The sequence below is a fragment of the Rhinoderma darwinii genome, chromosome 6, assembly GCF_050947455.1.
Source record: "Rhinoderma darwinii isolate aRhiDar2 chromosome 6, aRhiDar2.hap1, whole genome shotgun sequence".
Taxonomy (NCBI): Eukaryota; Metazoa; Chordata; class Amphibia; order Anura; family Rhinodermatidae; genus Rhinoderma; species Rhinoderma darwinii.
Genome location: NC_134692.1, coordinates 116,411,951 through 116,424,010, shown reverse-complemented (window position 1 = coordinate 116,424,010; position 12,060 = coordinate 116,411,951). Strand labels below are relative to the sequence as shown.

The window sequence follows — 12,060 nt, the reverse complement described above, 5'->3', positions numbered from 1 at the left end:
GGCCAGTGTATGTGGTCTGAAATATGACCCAGCATTTGATATATTTTTTATATGGAAAACCATATCAGGCTATTTGGATCAGTTCTGTCAGGTTTCCGTTGCTCTTTGGCGGCCAGAATACAAAAACTCACGTCAATAAGATCCATCAGGATTCGTTACACAACAGATCTATTATAACGATCATAGCTCTGATAATAACGGAAGCCATGATGCTAGTGGGAACAGAGCCTAACGTACATAAAACTGCATATAGAAGTTACAATAGCGTTTACATGAACCATACCGATGTAAACTTTTCTCATTCTTTTCACCGACCAATACTCCATTTTCCATATGTTTATCTTCAGATGGGCTTGGTACGTCTGTGTGAAATTTAAACACAGGGGAAAACATCACTTTCCATTATGCACAACTAGACATTTAATATGTAGCAGTAACAGAAGTAACTAATTTTCATGCAATAACATGTCTTTACCTTTCACTGCAAGCATGCCCACAAGCTAAAATAGCAGAATCATTAACAGCAACTCAACCAGGAACAACTGCGGAGCACATCAACCATGATAAACATACAAAACACCGCAGGATTCAGATTGACCCTACTGAACAAGAACACAAGCGGACTCTTCATATGTGGTTTTACATGGGGTGGTTGCAAATTGGTACATAAAGTGTATCCTGTATTAATAACGTTTGTTTTTTTTAAGTTTTCTTATGCAGATGTAGATCACGTGCCATCAGTCTGATGGTCTAGAAAACGCGATTATATACAACCCCACTATTACCTTCAATTGTTCGATTAGTGAACAGAATGTTTTTTACAGCAAGAACAACATCACAACGTGCAATATTTAAGAAAAAGTTGAGTGCACCTTCAATCAGTACAATATCGGGTATAATCTTTAAAAGGCTTTTCATGGCCACAGCCAGTATGGCACCTTATTGCTGCAGCAAAGTAAACAGAACAACAGGGTGACAGCGGGACCGGTGGCGCTAGTAAAGCATGGAATATAAAGATTTATAAAAAAAAAAAAAGGCTATTATTTTTTTTTAGCCCAAGCTCTCTGGTAGGATGCGTTCTCGTGTAGCTTAACCCCTTAATGACCAGCCTATTTTAGACGTTAATGACCAAGCCATTTTTTACGTTTTTCCATCGTCTCATTCAAAGAGCTATACACTTTTTATTTTTGCGTCGACATGGCTGTATGTCGTCTTGTTTTTTTGCGGGACAAGTTGTAACTTTTAATAGCACCATTTTGGGGTACATAGAATTTATTGATTCACTTTTTTTTGAGGGGGAAATAGAAAGAAAACCGTAATTTCACCACACTTTTTTGCGTCCCAAATTTACGCCGTTTACCGTGTGGTATAAATAACACAAATAACTTTATTCAGCGGGTTGTTGCGATTGCAACGATACCAAATTTGTATAGTTTTTGTATGTTTTACTACTTTTACACAGTGAAAACTTTTTTTTCAAAATTATTTGTTTTTGTGTCTTCATATTTGATGAGCCGTAACGTTTTTACTTTTTCGCCGATGCAATTGTAGAAGGGCTTTTTATTTTGCGGGAAGACTTGTAGTTTTTATTGGTACCATTTTGGAGTAGATGCGACTTTTTGATCACTTTTTAATCACATTTTTTTTTAAGGCTGGATTCAAAGAAAACAGAAATTTTTGCATGTTTTTTTATTTTATTTTTTATGACGTTCACCGTGCGGGTTAAAAGATGTAATAAGTTTATAGTTGGGGTCGTTACGGACGCGGCAATACCAAATATGTGTAACTTTTTTACTTTATTTTGTTTGTTAATAGTAAAGCAGTTTGTAAGGGGGAAAAGTGGGTTTTTCATATTTTTATTTTTTTTACTAGTCCCACTAGGGGACTTCAGTATGCGATCCTCCGATCGCATTTATAATACACTGCAATACTTCTGTATTGCAGTGTATTATGCCTGTCCGTGTAAAACGGACAGGTATCTGCTAGGTCATGCCACCGGCATGACTTAGCAGGCATTCACCACAGGCAGACCTGGGGGCCTTTATTAGGCACCCGGCTGCCATCGGAGAAGCAGACACTCGGCGATCTTATCGCCGGGTGTCAGTGGGATGAGAGGGAGCTCCCTCCCTCTCTCCAAAACCACTCAGATGCGGTGCACGCTATTCAGCACCGCATTTGAGGGGTTAAACGGGCGAGATCGATACTTATAAATTGATCTCATCTGGTCGAGCAGGGACGCCCCCAGCCCTCAGCTGCCTCTGGCAGCTGAGAGCAGGGAGATTTGACAGCTCCCTGCTCTGTTTTCTTATTCCGATGCCGCGACGTAAAAAGTCTATGGCATCGGAATAAGGCCCGTTCGTGACAGACGTAAAAACACTATGGGCCGGTCACTAACGGGTTAAATGCTTTCAGTCTGGATTTGCATGCAGAAAATCTGCATCATATTATAATAGCAGCAAAGTGGATGAGATTTAACAGATCTCATTCACACATTGCAGAAAATAGATTTTTTAAATCTGCAGCATGTCAATTTATTTTGCGAAATAGTTGTACATTGGTTATAGGTGGAGCCTGTGTTCTCGATCACTGACAGCAAACAAATATGTTGAATGGGGAGAAATTGAAAACCTAAAACATTTAGGTTCACACTGAGTTTTTTGCTGCGGTTTTTGCCACAGCAGCAAAAGACGGCGGAAGTTGGAGGTGGGGGCGTTTTTTTTCCCGCGAGCAAGGAAAAAACAGCAACATGCCCTATCTTGAGGTGTTTTTCGCCTCAAATACCCCATTAAAATCAATGGGAGACGGAAATAAACGCATTTTTCGCCTAGCTTTTTTGCCACAATTTTTTACACGTGTTTCGTCAAAAAAACGCTCGCAGTTATTCAATTTGTCTGTTGAAAAAAAATAGGTAAAAAAAAATAAAAATAAAAAAAATAAAATAAAATAAAATAAAATAAAATGCTCATTTTTCAAGGCACAATTTTGTGTCTGCAAAAAATTTAGTGTGAACATACCTTAAGCAGTGATTAAGCTTTATTTACATAAATCAGCAAAAAAATGCTTCTTTACCATTTGTAAATTCTTAATGTAGCCCGTCAGCCAACGCTTAAATGACTGATTCAGGTCGGATTTCATAAGGTGACTACGCACATGGCCATATTACCACTTCAGTTTTGTACGGTGTCATAATACGGCTGCCATAAAGGTGCAGAGGCCTCTACTGAACCTCTGATTTCAAACTTGGGTATACTGTGCAAATCCAACAGCAATAAATGGTGGTACGCTTCAATGGTATATTCCTTTAGACGCATTGCTGAATCATTACACACAGGCTGACGGAGGGATGTGCATGCAGGCTGCACAGCTCCATACTAAAGAGGCGTACAGGCTGCACTGACCGCCATACAGGACTCTGAAACCGGTCTTACTTTGAGACACTGTACAACAAGCGCCTTTTAAATCATTAGCCATTGGTTACAAATTTCTGCTAAACGGTCAGACAGATTAGCAGGAAACCATCTGAAGGTATAGCAGCATTTCACAGACAGGGTTCCCTGGAAGACCGCAACAAAAATGTTGGCACATTAACAGTAGGCACGGGGTTGTTGTAGGAGTTCCTCGGGAAAGAAATCTTTTCAGGGATTATACTCGTAGTAAAGAGGTTTGGAATTACTGCATTAAAAGTTTTACAATTTGAAGTTAAGAATACAAGAGAGTTTGGGTACAGATAGTTCAGCTGTATGGAAGGCTGGCGAGATTTATCCACAGTCCGGAAAACACAACGGAGACAACCTGAGTAATATTAAAACCAGGACCAAGATGCCTGGAATATCCAAAAATATTTTATGTTCAGTTCTCAGTGGTCTGGATTACTGGAATTATACTGTAGTTAACGAAAACACTGCAAACATGAATGCGAAAAATGCTTGCACGGTCTGGATCTCTATAACCAAAAAACAGAGACTTGTAAACAATACTGGAACAGGCGCGATCTGTAAAACAGTACACCCTGCTTACATAATACGTAGGCACTAGTTAGAGAATGATCGACCAGCTCACACATTACAGTATGCACACACACAAAGAAGGATGCACTATTTTAGCTTTAAAGGGGTTTTCCCCATGAAGGATATTTATGACATATCCACAGGATAAGTCAAATTTCAGATGCAGGACCCACCTCTGGGACCCGCACCTATCTCTAGAACGGGGTCCCCTAAACCCTGTACTAGCTTTTTGTGCTCCCTCTGCCTCCCCGGCCACTTCATGACTAAATGGTCGGGAGTTACGGAAACAGCGTAGCTCACTGAGCTACGCTGTTTCCGTAACTCCCATAGTAGTGAATGGCATTTACAGAAGCAGCGTAGCATGCGAGCTGTGCGGTTTCCGCAACTCCCGACCATGTAATCAGGAATTAGCCGGGAGGCAGTGTGAGCACAAAAAGCCCAGAGGTGGGTCCTGCATCTGACATATCCTGTGGATATGTCATAAATATCCCTCATGGGAAAACCCCTTTAAAAGACATAGGCACAGACAACAACATGCTTGAAGACAAACAAACCTTCCTCCTCTTCCACTTCCGTGTGGTCTGCGATCATGGCAGCACAAGCAAAGAAGAATAAGCAAAGTTAGATTTTAAAAAATACAGAAAGAAAAGAAGGCGCGTCATTATGAGGCTGCACGAGAAGGTCTTGAGGGAGCTAAAAATGTTTGCACGTGTTTAACTCCAACTTAAGGTTCTATAAAAACACTTTTCAAAAAAAAAAAAACAAAAATAAAAAATATTGCTGAAATTGATAGTGCTGGGACTGCCACTGAAGACTGGACAGCTGGTTCCCATGCAGGGATAAAATATATGTGGACCATGTATGTAGATTCTATGTACACATCCCCTCTATTGAAGCACTTGTAGCAGTGGATGAGAACCAAGGGATTTGCCATTTAAACATTTATCCATCTTTATAGAACCCATTTAAAGTCTAAAGTCGTCAACAGGTTTCTATTCGAAAGTCCTAGGTCTCCAACTTTCTCAGCTCAATGCTGTCCCACTTTCATACCTAGTCCCCATTCACATTGCGTTCGTGTTATCCACCAAGCAAATCTTCCGCTACAATTAGTAACGTTGGGTTGGCATGAAATCTTGATGCGAGTTGCGACCTTGCGCATTTTGGCCAAAATATTAGCGAATACCTCATGCTTATCAGGATTATTTTTGCAGGATGAAGCCTGGCCTTGTAATGTTGGCGGAGAATAGGGTGTCAGTACTTTGTGCACTACAGTTAGAAGGTGCTGGGCAGCCCTACTGCTATAATAGTATGGAGATAACCAATAGGCTGTAAGCCGGCATGGTATACAACATGCAAGCGTGTGACCGGCACCTTATAGAAGCTATATCTGTGTGCAATGATACCGGGCGGCCAGCCCCTCCTGAATGGCCGGTGTGAGAGTGTTCATCGGTATTTTGCACCTGTGCTTACGTCCTCATAACATTTTGGCTTGTCTGCATCCTACTGGGAACTGGTTTTATATCCCACCCTTGTATCAGTAACTATGGCCTTTTCCTGCGATTTTAAGTAAATGTAGTCTTTTTTGTGGTTTGTCTACATCAGTAAACTAGCGAGATGGAGGGAAGATCACTGTACGGGTACAATTTAAAGAATATAATGATAAAGTATACTTCACTAATGGTCAATTAGCTTTATATAAAAGTTCCAAATAAGGTTTATTTATTAATTATTATTTATTTTTTTTAATAGATTTAATGGGTCGAATATAATTAGCCAAGATCGACGTTAAAAGGAGGCACATCACCATTTAAGGTCTGTAGCGTTACAAATCCTGTGTTAGACGCTCACCTTGCTCATTGTTCTGCTCAGCATTGGCATATGTCCGTAGGAATTCAGCAAATGCACCATCCTGCTTCAAGAGTTCCTGGTAGGATCCAATTTCCGTGATTTTTCCATCCACCATCACAATAATGGAGTCCATTTGTGGCAAGTAACTCACTCCATGTGTAACCAGTATACGGGTCTAGAAGTACAAAACCATATATTATTACTTTAAAGTGTAGCTAAACGTTTGACAAACTTCTGACATATCATAGTGACATGTCAGAAGTTTTGATTGGTGGGGGTGCGAGCGCCAAGACCCCCACAAATTGGTAAAAAACTAAGCAGCTGAAGCGCTCGTGTGAGCGCTCAACCGCTTCATGTCTGTTCGGCTTTTTATGGAAATGAATGTATCGGAGTACGGACTCAATAGAAAGTCTATGAGTCCGTACTCTGATACATTTATTTCCGTAAAAAGCCGAACAGACACGAAGCGGTTGAGCGCTCACACGATCGCTTCAGGCTTTATTTTAACGATTGGTGGGGGGTCTGAGTGTTCGGACCCCCACCAAAACTTCTGACATGTCAGAAGTATGTTAAACGTTTAGCTACACTTTAAGGCCTCATGCACACGATCGTAGCAGTGTGCACGGCCGTGATTTTCGGGTCGGCCGGCTGCGGACTGTCAGCCGCGGGCCGCCCGCAAGTCATAGGACATGCACATTGTTTTCAATGAGCCCGGACCGCAGAAGACGGCCGTAATAGGACATGCCCGTTCTTTCTGCGGTGCGGGTTCCCTGGCCTTGCAAAGACCGCAAATCTACGGTCGTGTGCATGGCCCCATAGAAATGAAAGGGGCCGCAATTCTCCCGTGGATTTTCGGGGGAATTGCGGCCGCAAAAACACGTTAGTGTGAATGTGGCCTAAGGATATCAGACAGATAATAATAATAATAAACTCCCATAAGAAACATTCATGTACCAGAGATGAAATGTGCAGTGCTACATATTCATTAAGTTCGACTAAACGCATTGCAATTCAGTAATGACCGTCCAAAGCCAGCAGTCTCTTGAGAAGATAGATAGACACGAGATGGACAGACAGACACGAGATGGACAGACAGACACGAGATGGACAGACAGACACGAGATGGACAGACAGACACGAGATGGACAGACAGACACGAGATGGACAGACAGACACGAGATGGACAGACAGACACGAGATGGACAGACAGACACGAGATGGACAGACAGACACGAGATGGACAGACAGACACGAGATGGACAGATAGACAGACACTCACCTTATCTTTAAGAAGCCCTTTTGGACCAATAACTTTGTCAAATATGTGTTTTCCAACATGTGCATCCACAGCAGACAACGGATCGTCAAGTAAATAGACATCAGCATTGCAATAGACAGCCCGGGCAAGGCTCACTCTCTGTTTCTGACCGCCAGATAAATTCACACCCTAAAAACAAGCAATAAGCTTTGATTTACTTCTTTTCTAACTAATAAAACACTAGGCAGAAAGCCATATTAGTTTATTGTAAAGACAGCACATTATGGATGAAAACGAGACTGGTGAAAATACCGTAGCTTCAATACAACGTAACAGTAACATAGCATGTATGGCTAAAAAAAGAAAAGAAAAGAAAAAACACAAGTCAATTCAGTTCAGCCTATTTTCCTGCAATGTTGACCCAGGGGGGTGGCGAGCCCCTAAATGAAGCAGAAACCAAGGGAAAAATTCCTTCCAGACTCCAAATATGGCCATTAGAACAGATCTCTGGATCAACGACCAAATAATTTCACATTGAAATAATAAGAATTACATGGAAGGGTCTGAAAATTAAAGGAAATATCCAAACCTTTTCTCCAATTTCTGTTCTGTCAGCAGATGGCAAAATCTCCAAGTCAGGCAGCAGAGCGCAGGCTTCTAGAACGCTCTTGTATTGAGGCTCCTTGCGCTCTCTGCCAAACAGGATATTGTCTTTAAGAGAGGCATTCTGGATCCAAGCTTGTTGAGGAACGTATGCTATGCCACCCTAGTAATGGGAAAAAGGTTATATGTTCACCTTTACTGCATATTAGTATGAAGAGGGCATGAGAACTTCTCTCTAAGGGCCTGTTCACACACAGTTTTTTTGCAGGCAGAAAATTCTGCCTGGAAAATCAGCTCCAATTTTTTTGATGTGGTTTCTTAAGGCGTTTTTTCCCCCTATTTCTTCAAGATTCAAAGTAAAATCCCGCGTGCGTTTTGATGGGAAAAAAAAAAAAACGCATCAAAAATCTCGTGAAGAAAGCGCTTATTTCCTTCAATGGGGTTTTTGGAGGTGGAAAATGCCTCAAGATAGGGCATGGTCGCTTCTTTTTCCTGCGAGCGTTTTTTTTTTGCTCGTGGTAAAAAAAAAAAACAACACGCCTCCACCTCTCATTGAAATCAATCGGAGTCAATTTCGGCAGTTTTTTTTACCGCGGTTTCAATAGCAAAAGCCGTGGCAAAAAAAACTCAGTGTGAACAGGGCCTAAAAAAGCAGAAAGACAAAAGCTAAAATATGAGGGTATGTTCACACGCTGAGCCAAAAACGTCTGAAAATACGGAGCTGTTTTCAAGGGAAAACAGCCCCTGATTTTCAGACGTTTTTTGAGCAACTCACGTTTTTCGCTGTGTTTTTCACGCCGTTTTCGCGGACGTTTTTGGAGCTGTTTTCAATAGTCTATGAGAAAACAGCTCCAAAAACGTCCCAAGAAGTGTCCTGCACTTCTTTTGACGAGGCTGTAATTTTACGCGTCGTCTTTTGACAGCTGTCAAACGACGACGCGTAAATTACAGGTCGTCGGCACAGTACGTCGGCAAAACCATTCAAATGAATGGGCAGATGTTTGCCGACGTATTGGAGCCGTATTTTCAGGCGTAAATCGAGGCATAATACGCCTCGTTTACGCCTGAAAATAGGTCGTGTGAACCCAGCCTTAGCGGAACCTATCAAAACAAATATTGGCAACAGGTCTTTAACTCCTTAATGACCAGGCAGGTTTGGACCTCAAAGGGGTTGTCCAGGAACGGGGAGATTTTTCATCACAGGATAAGTCATCAGTATATGATCGGTGGGAGTCCGACACGCTGACCCCCACACCGATCAGCTGTTCTGTCTCCAGGTACTGGAAGTTTTGCAGTGGTCAGTGTCAGAAGTAGATGGCGCCGTAGACTGCACAGCAGCCGTGCTGGGTTACTGCAGCTCCGTTCCTATTGGCTTGAATAGTAGCAGAGCTGCAGTACTGCAGCACAACCGATATACTGTGACTGGAGCCTTCTGGTTCCGGCACCGACCACGGCATAGCTTCCGATGCACGGAGGCAGCCAGAACAGCGGATCACTGCAGGGTCCAGGTGTCTGACCCCCACCGATCATATACTGATGACCTGTGGATAGGTCACCAGTATGAAAAACCGCCCATGCATGGACAACCCCTTTAAAAGGACCAAACCATTATTTTTCATCTTCACATTCCGAGAGCCCCAAATTTTTTATTTTTCCGTTGATGTAGCTGTAGGAGGGCCTGTTTTTTCCCGGAACAAGTTGTATTTTTTAATGACACCATTTTGTGGTATATATAATTTATTGATTTTATAAAAATAAAAATATGCAGATGTGCAATTCAGCCAGTTTTTTTTCACCATTAAAGGGGTTTTCCAGTCCTTGCAGCCTTCTTCTCCCATTCACTTCAATGGGTGAAAAAGGCTACAATACCGGTGAATAGCCACTAAAATGTGTGTCGACGATTCAGTGAGCAAGTAGAAATAAAGGGGAAGCAGCGCTCGTACGAGTGCTGCACCGCCTTCAGAACAGCTAATCGGCGGGGGTCCCAGGAGTCAGACCCCGACCCATCATAAAAAATTGATGACCTATCCTCAGGATAGGCCATCAATAGCTGATGGGTCAGGGTCCGACTCTTGGGACCCCCACCGATCAGGTGGTTAAAATTGTGGGGGTACCTAATAATATGCAGGGTTTTTTTTTTTTAAGCTAATCCTCATCATCTTTATTTATTTAGCACCAATATATTCCGCAGCACTTTACAATTCAGAGGGAACATGTACAGACAATATCAGACCTTACATAGTGACAAAACTAATTTACAATTCAAACAAGAGGGGTGAGGACCCTGCTCTCAAGAACTTACAATCTATGTTGGCAAGCTATTTTTAGGAAAATCTATAAAAAAAAAAAATGAAAATCTTTTTTTTTTTTTTTTTTAAATTTTGATTAAACTTTATTAAAGTGAATTTAAATTTTGTATTTGTCCCACTAGGAGACTTGAAGCAGCGATCCTTGTAGAATGCTTTGGAATACTGCGTCATCTAAGAGGTTAACTTGGATCCTGGCAGTTTATATCCTATTCCAGCTGTGTAGACCGACCGCAAAAGGTACTACCCACGGGATACAGATGACTCCTATATCCTTCACAGAGTGAGGACTAGCAACTAGTCATTAGTTAAGGGGTTAAGAGGAATCAGCCAGTAGTTTTGCAGCCTCAAACTGTTGACAGCGCGATAAAGGGGAGGGTGAGGCCATTGTAACGATACCGATTGTCTTGGTCAAGCAACATGCATGACCGAGAAACCGACATTTGCATTTTCCCAACATCACTGTCGCAAGTGGCACTCTCTGCTCTGAGTGACAGCTCTGGAGTCCAATCAGGGGACCGCTAAAACGGTCACTCGGGTGCAGTGAGTAATACCAAACGTCCGCGGCACCAGGGGAATTAAACAGATTTCTCAGTCCTGCAACTTGCATAGAAGATGTAGACACCAATTCACAGATTTTAATTGAGACAATTTACAAAATTGCTTTACTTTGCAACAAAGTTATTTTTAATGTTCCAAAGATTGACCTTCTAATCAAATAGTAGGGAATATATGCGCTATATGGATTTACAGTTCCTATGGTTTCGCTTTATGACAGTCAATAGTAGGTCTTTTGGATGCAGACTTGACTATTTAAACAGACCTGTTAGTGGTTATTTTGTTAGATATAACTGTATATAATTTGGTGTACCTTCACTGCTACGATGCCATCTTTCTTCTCCATCTCACCCAACAGTGCAGACAGCAAGGAAGACTTTCCACAGCCCACCTGGCCAACCACTGCGATCAGAGAGCCATCTGGGATGGTAAGGTTTATCCTAGATTAATGAAAAATTCAGCTTTATAAACCTGGGGTCAATAAATTTCATGCTTAGTTTCCAACTCCCCTTGTACAAGTCATACCATACTACCCATAACTCCGAAGGAAAAACTCGAGGGTATCCACACAATCTAAATTAACATTGAGCTCACCTGAATGCAAACCAAGGGAATGGCAGGTTCATATACGTGAAATAACACACGGTAAGGCCTCATGCACACGAACGTAAAAACGGCCGTAATTACGGGCCCATAGACTTCTATTGGCCACGGGTACCAGGTGCCCGGGCCGTTGAAAAATATGGAACATGTCCTATTTCAGGCCGTAATTACGGCACGGGAAGGCCCATAGAAGTCCTGTAATTACGGGAGCGTTGCTAGGCGACGTCAGGGTATAGTCACTGTCCAGAGTGCTGAAAGAGTTAACTGATCGGCAGTAACTCTTTCAGCACACGGGACAGTGACTACCACTGCAGTTAATAGTATTAAAAGTTAACTTACCTGCTTCTTCCTCCAGTCCGGCCTCCCGGGATGACGTTTCATCCCATGTGACCGCTGCAGCCAATCACAGGCTGCAGCGGTCACATGGACTGCCGCGTTATCCAGGAAGGTCGGACTGGATGTCAAAAGAGGGACACGTCACCAAGACAACGGTACGTATGAACTTTTTATACTTTCAATCGCTGCGGAAACTCTGCCCGAAAGGGCTGCTCCCGCGCTCTTTCCAGCACTGATAGAGAGAAGGGGCTGCCGATTAGTGCAGAGAAACCGGGTCCGTAAATACGGGTGGAATACTAGTGACACCGGACCCGTATTTATAGGCACGGGTCCGTAAATACTGGTGGAATATTGGTCGATTACGTGTGATAAAGGACACGTATTTACGGGAGGAAAAAAATATGTTCGTGTGCATGAGGCCTAACCCACTGTTTCCCAACAAGGGATATTTAGTACTCGGTCAGGGAGGCTTTAAAAGTGACAGGTCGACCTACTGCTCTTTTCTAAAGTAGGAATGGACTCATTTCAGCCTTCTCAAAGA

The 12,060-nt window shown here is 42.4% G+C and overlaps 1 protein-coding gene across 2 annotated transcripts in view; it reads right to left on the bottom strand.

The window, feature by feature from the left end:
- Window positions 1-12,060, bottom strand: part of LOC142655687 (multidrug resistance-associated protein 1-like) — a 108,641-nt gene that overhangs the window by 33,352 nt on the left and 63,229 nt on the right. The window contains exons 16-21 of one of the 2 annotated variants that reach the window (XM_075830159.1): window positions 10,894-11,020; window positions 7,703-7,879; window positions 7,135-7,302; window positions 5,856-6,030; window positions 4,562-4,588; window positions 284-362 (exon numbers count right to left, since the gene is read on the bottom strand). In XM_075830159.1, coding sequence (XP_075686274.1) covers window positions 284-362; window positions 4,562-4,588; window positions 5,856-6,030; window positions 7,135-7,302; window positions 7,703-7,879; window positions 10,894-11,020 — 753 coding nt within the window. The remainder of the gene's footprint in view (window positions 1-283; window positions 363-4,561; window positions 4,589-5,855; window positions 6,031-7,134; window positions 7,303-7,702; window positions 7,880-10,893; window positions 11,021-12,060) is intronic. The other variant, XM_075830160.1, reaches the window with a different exon arrangement.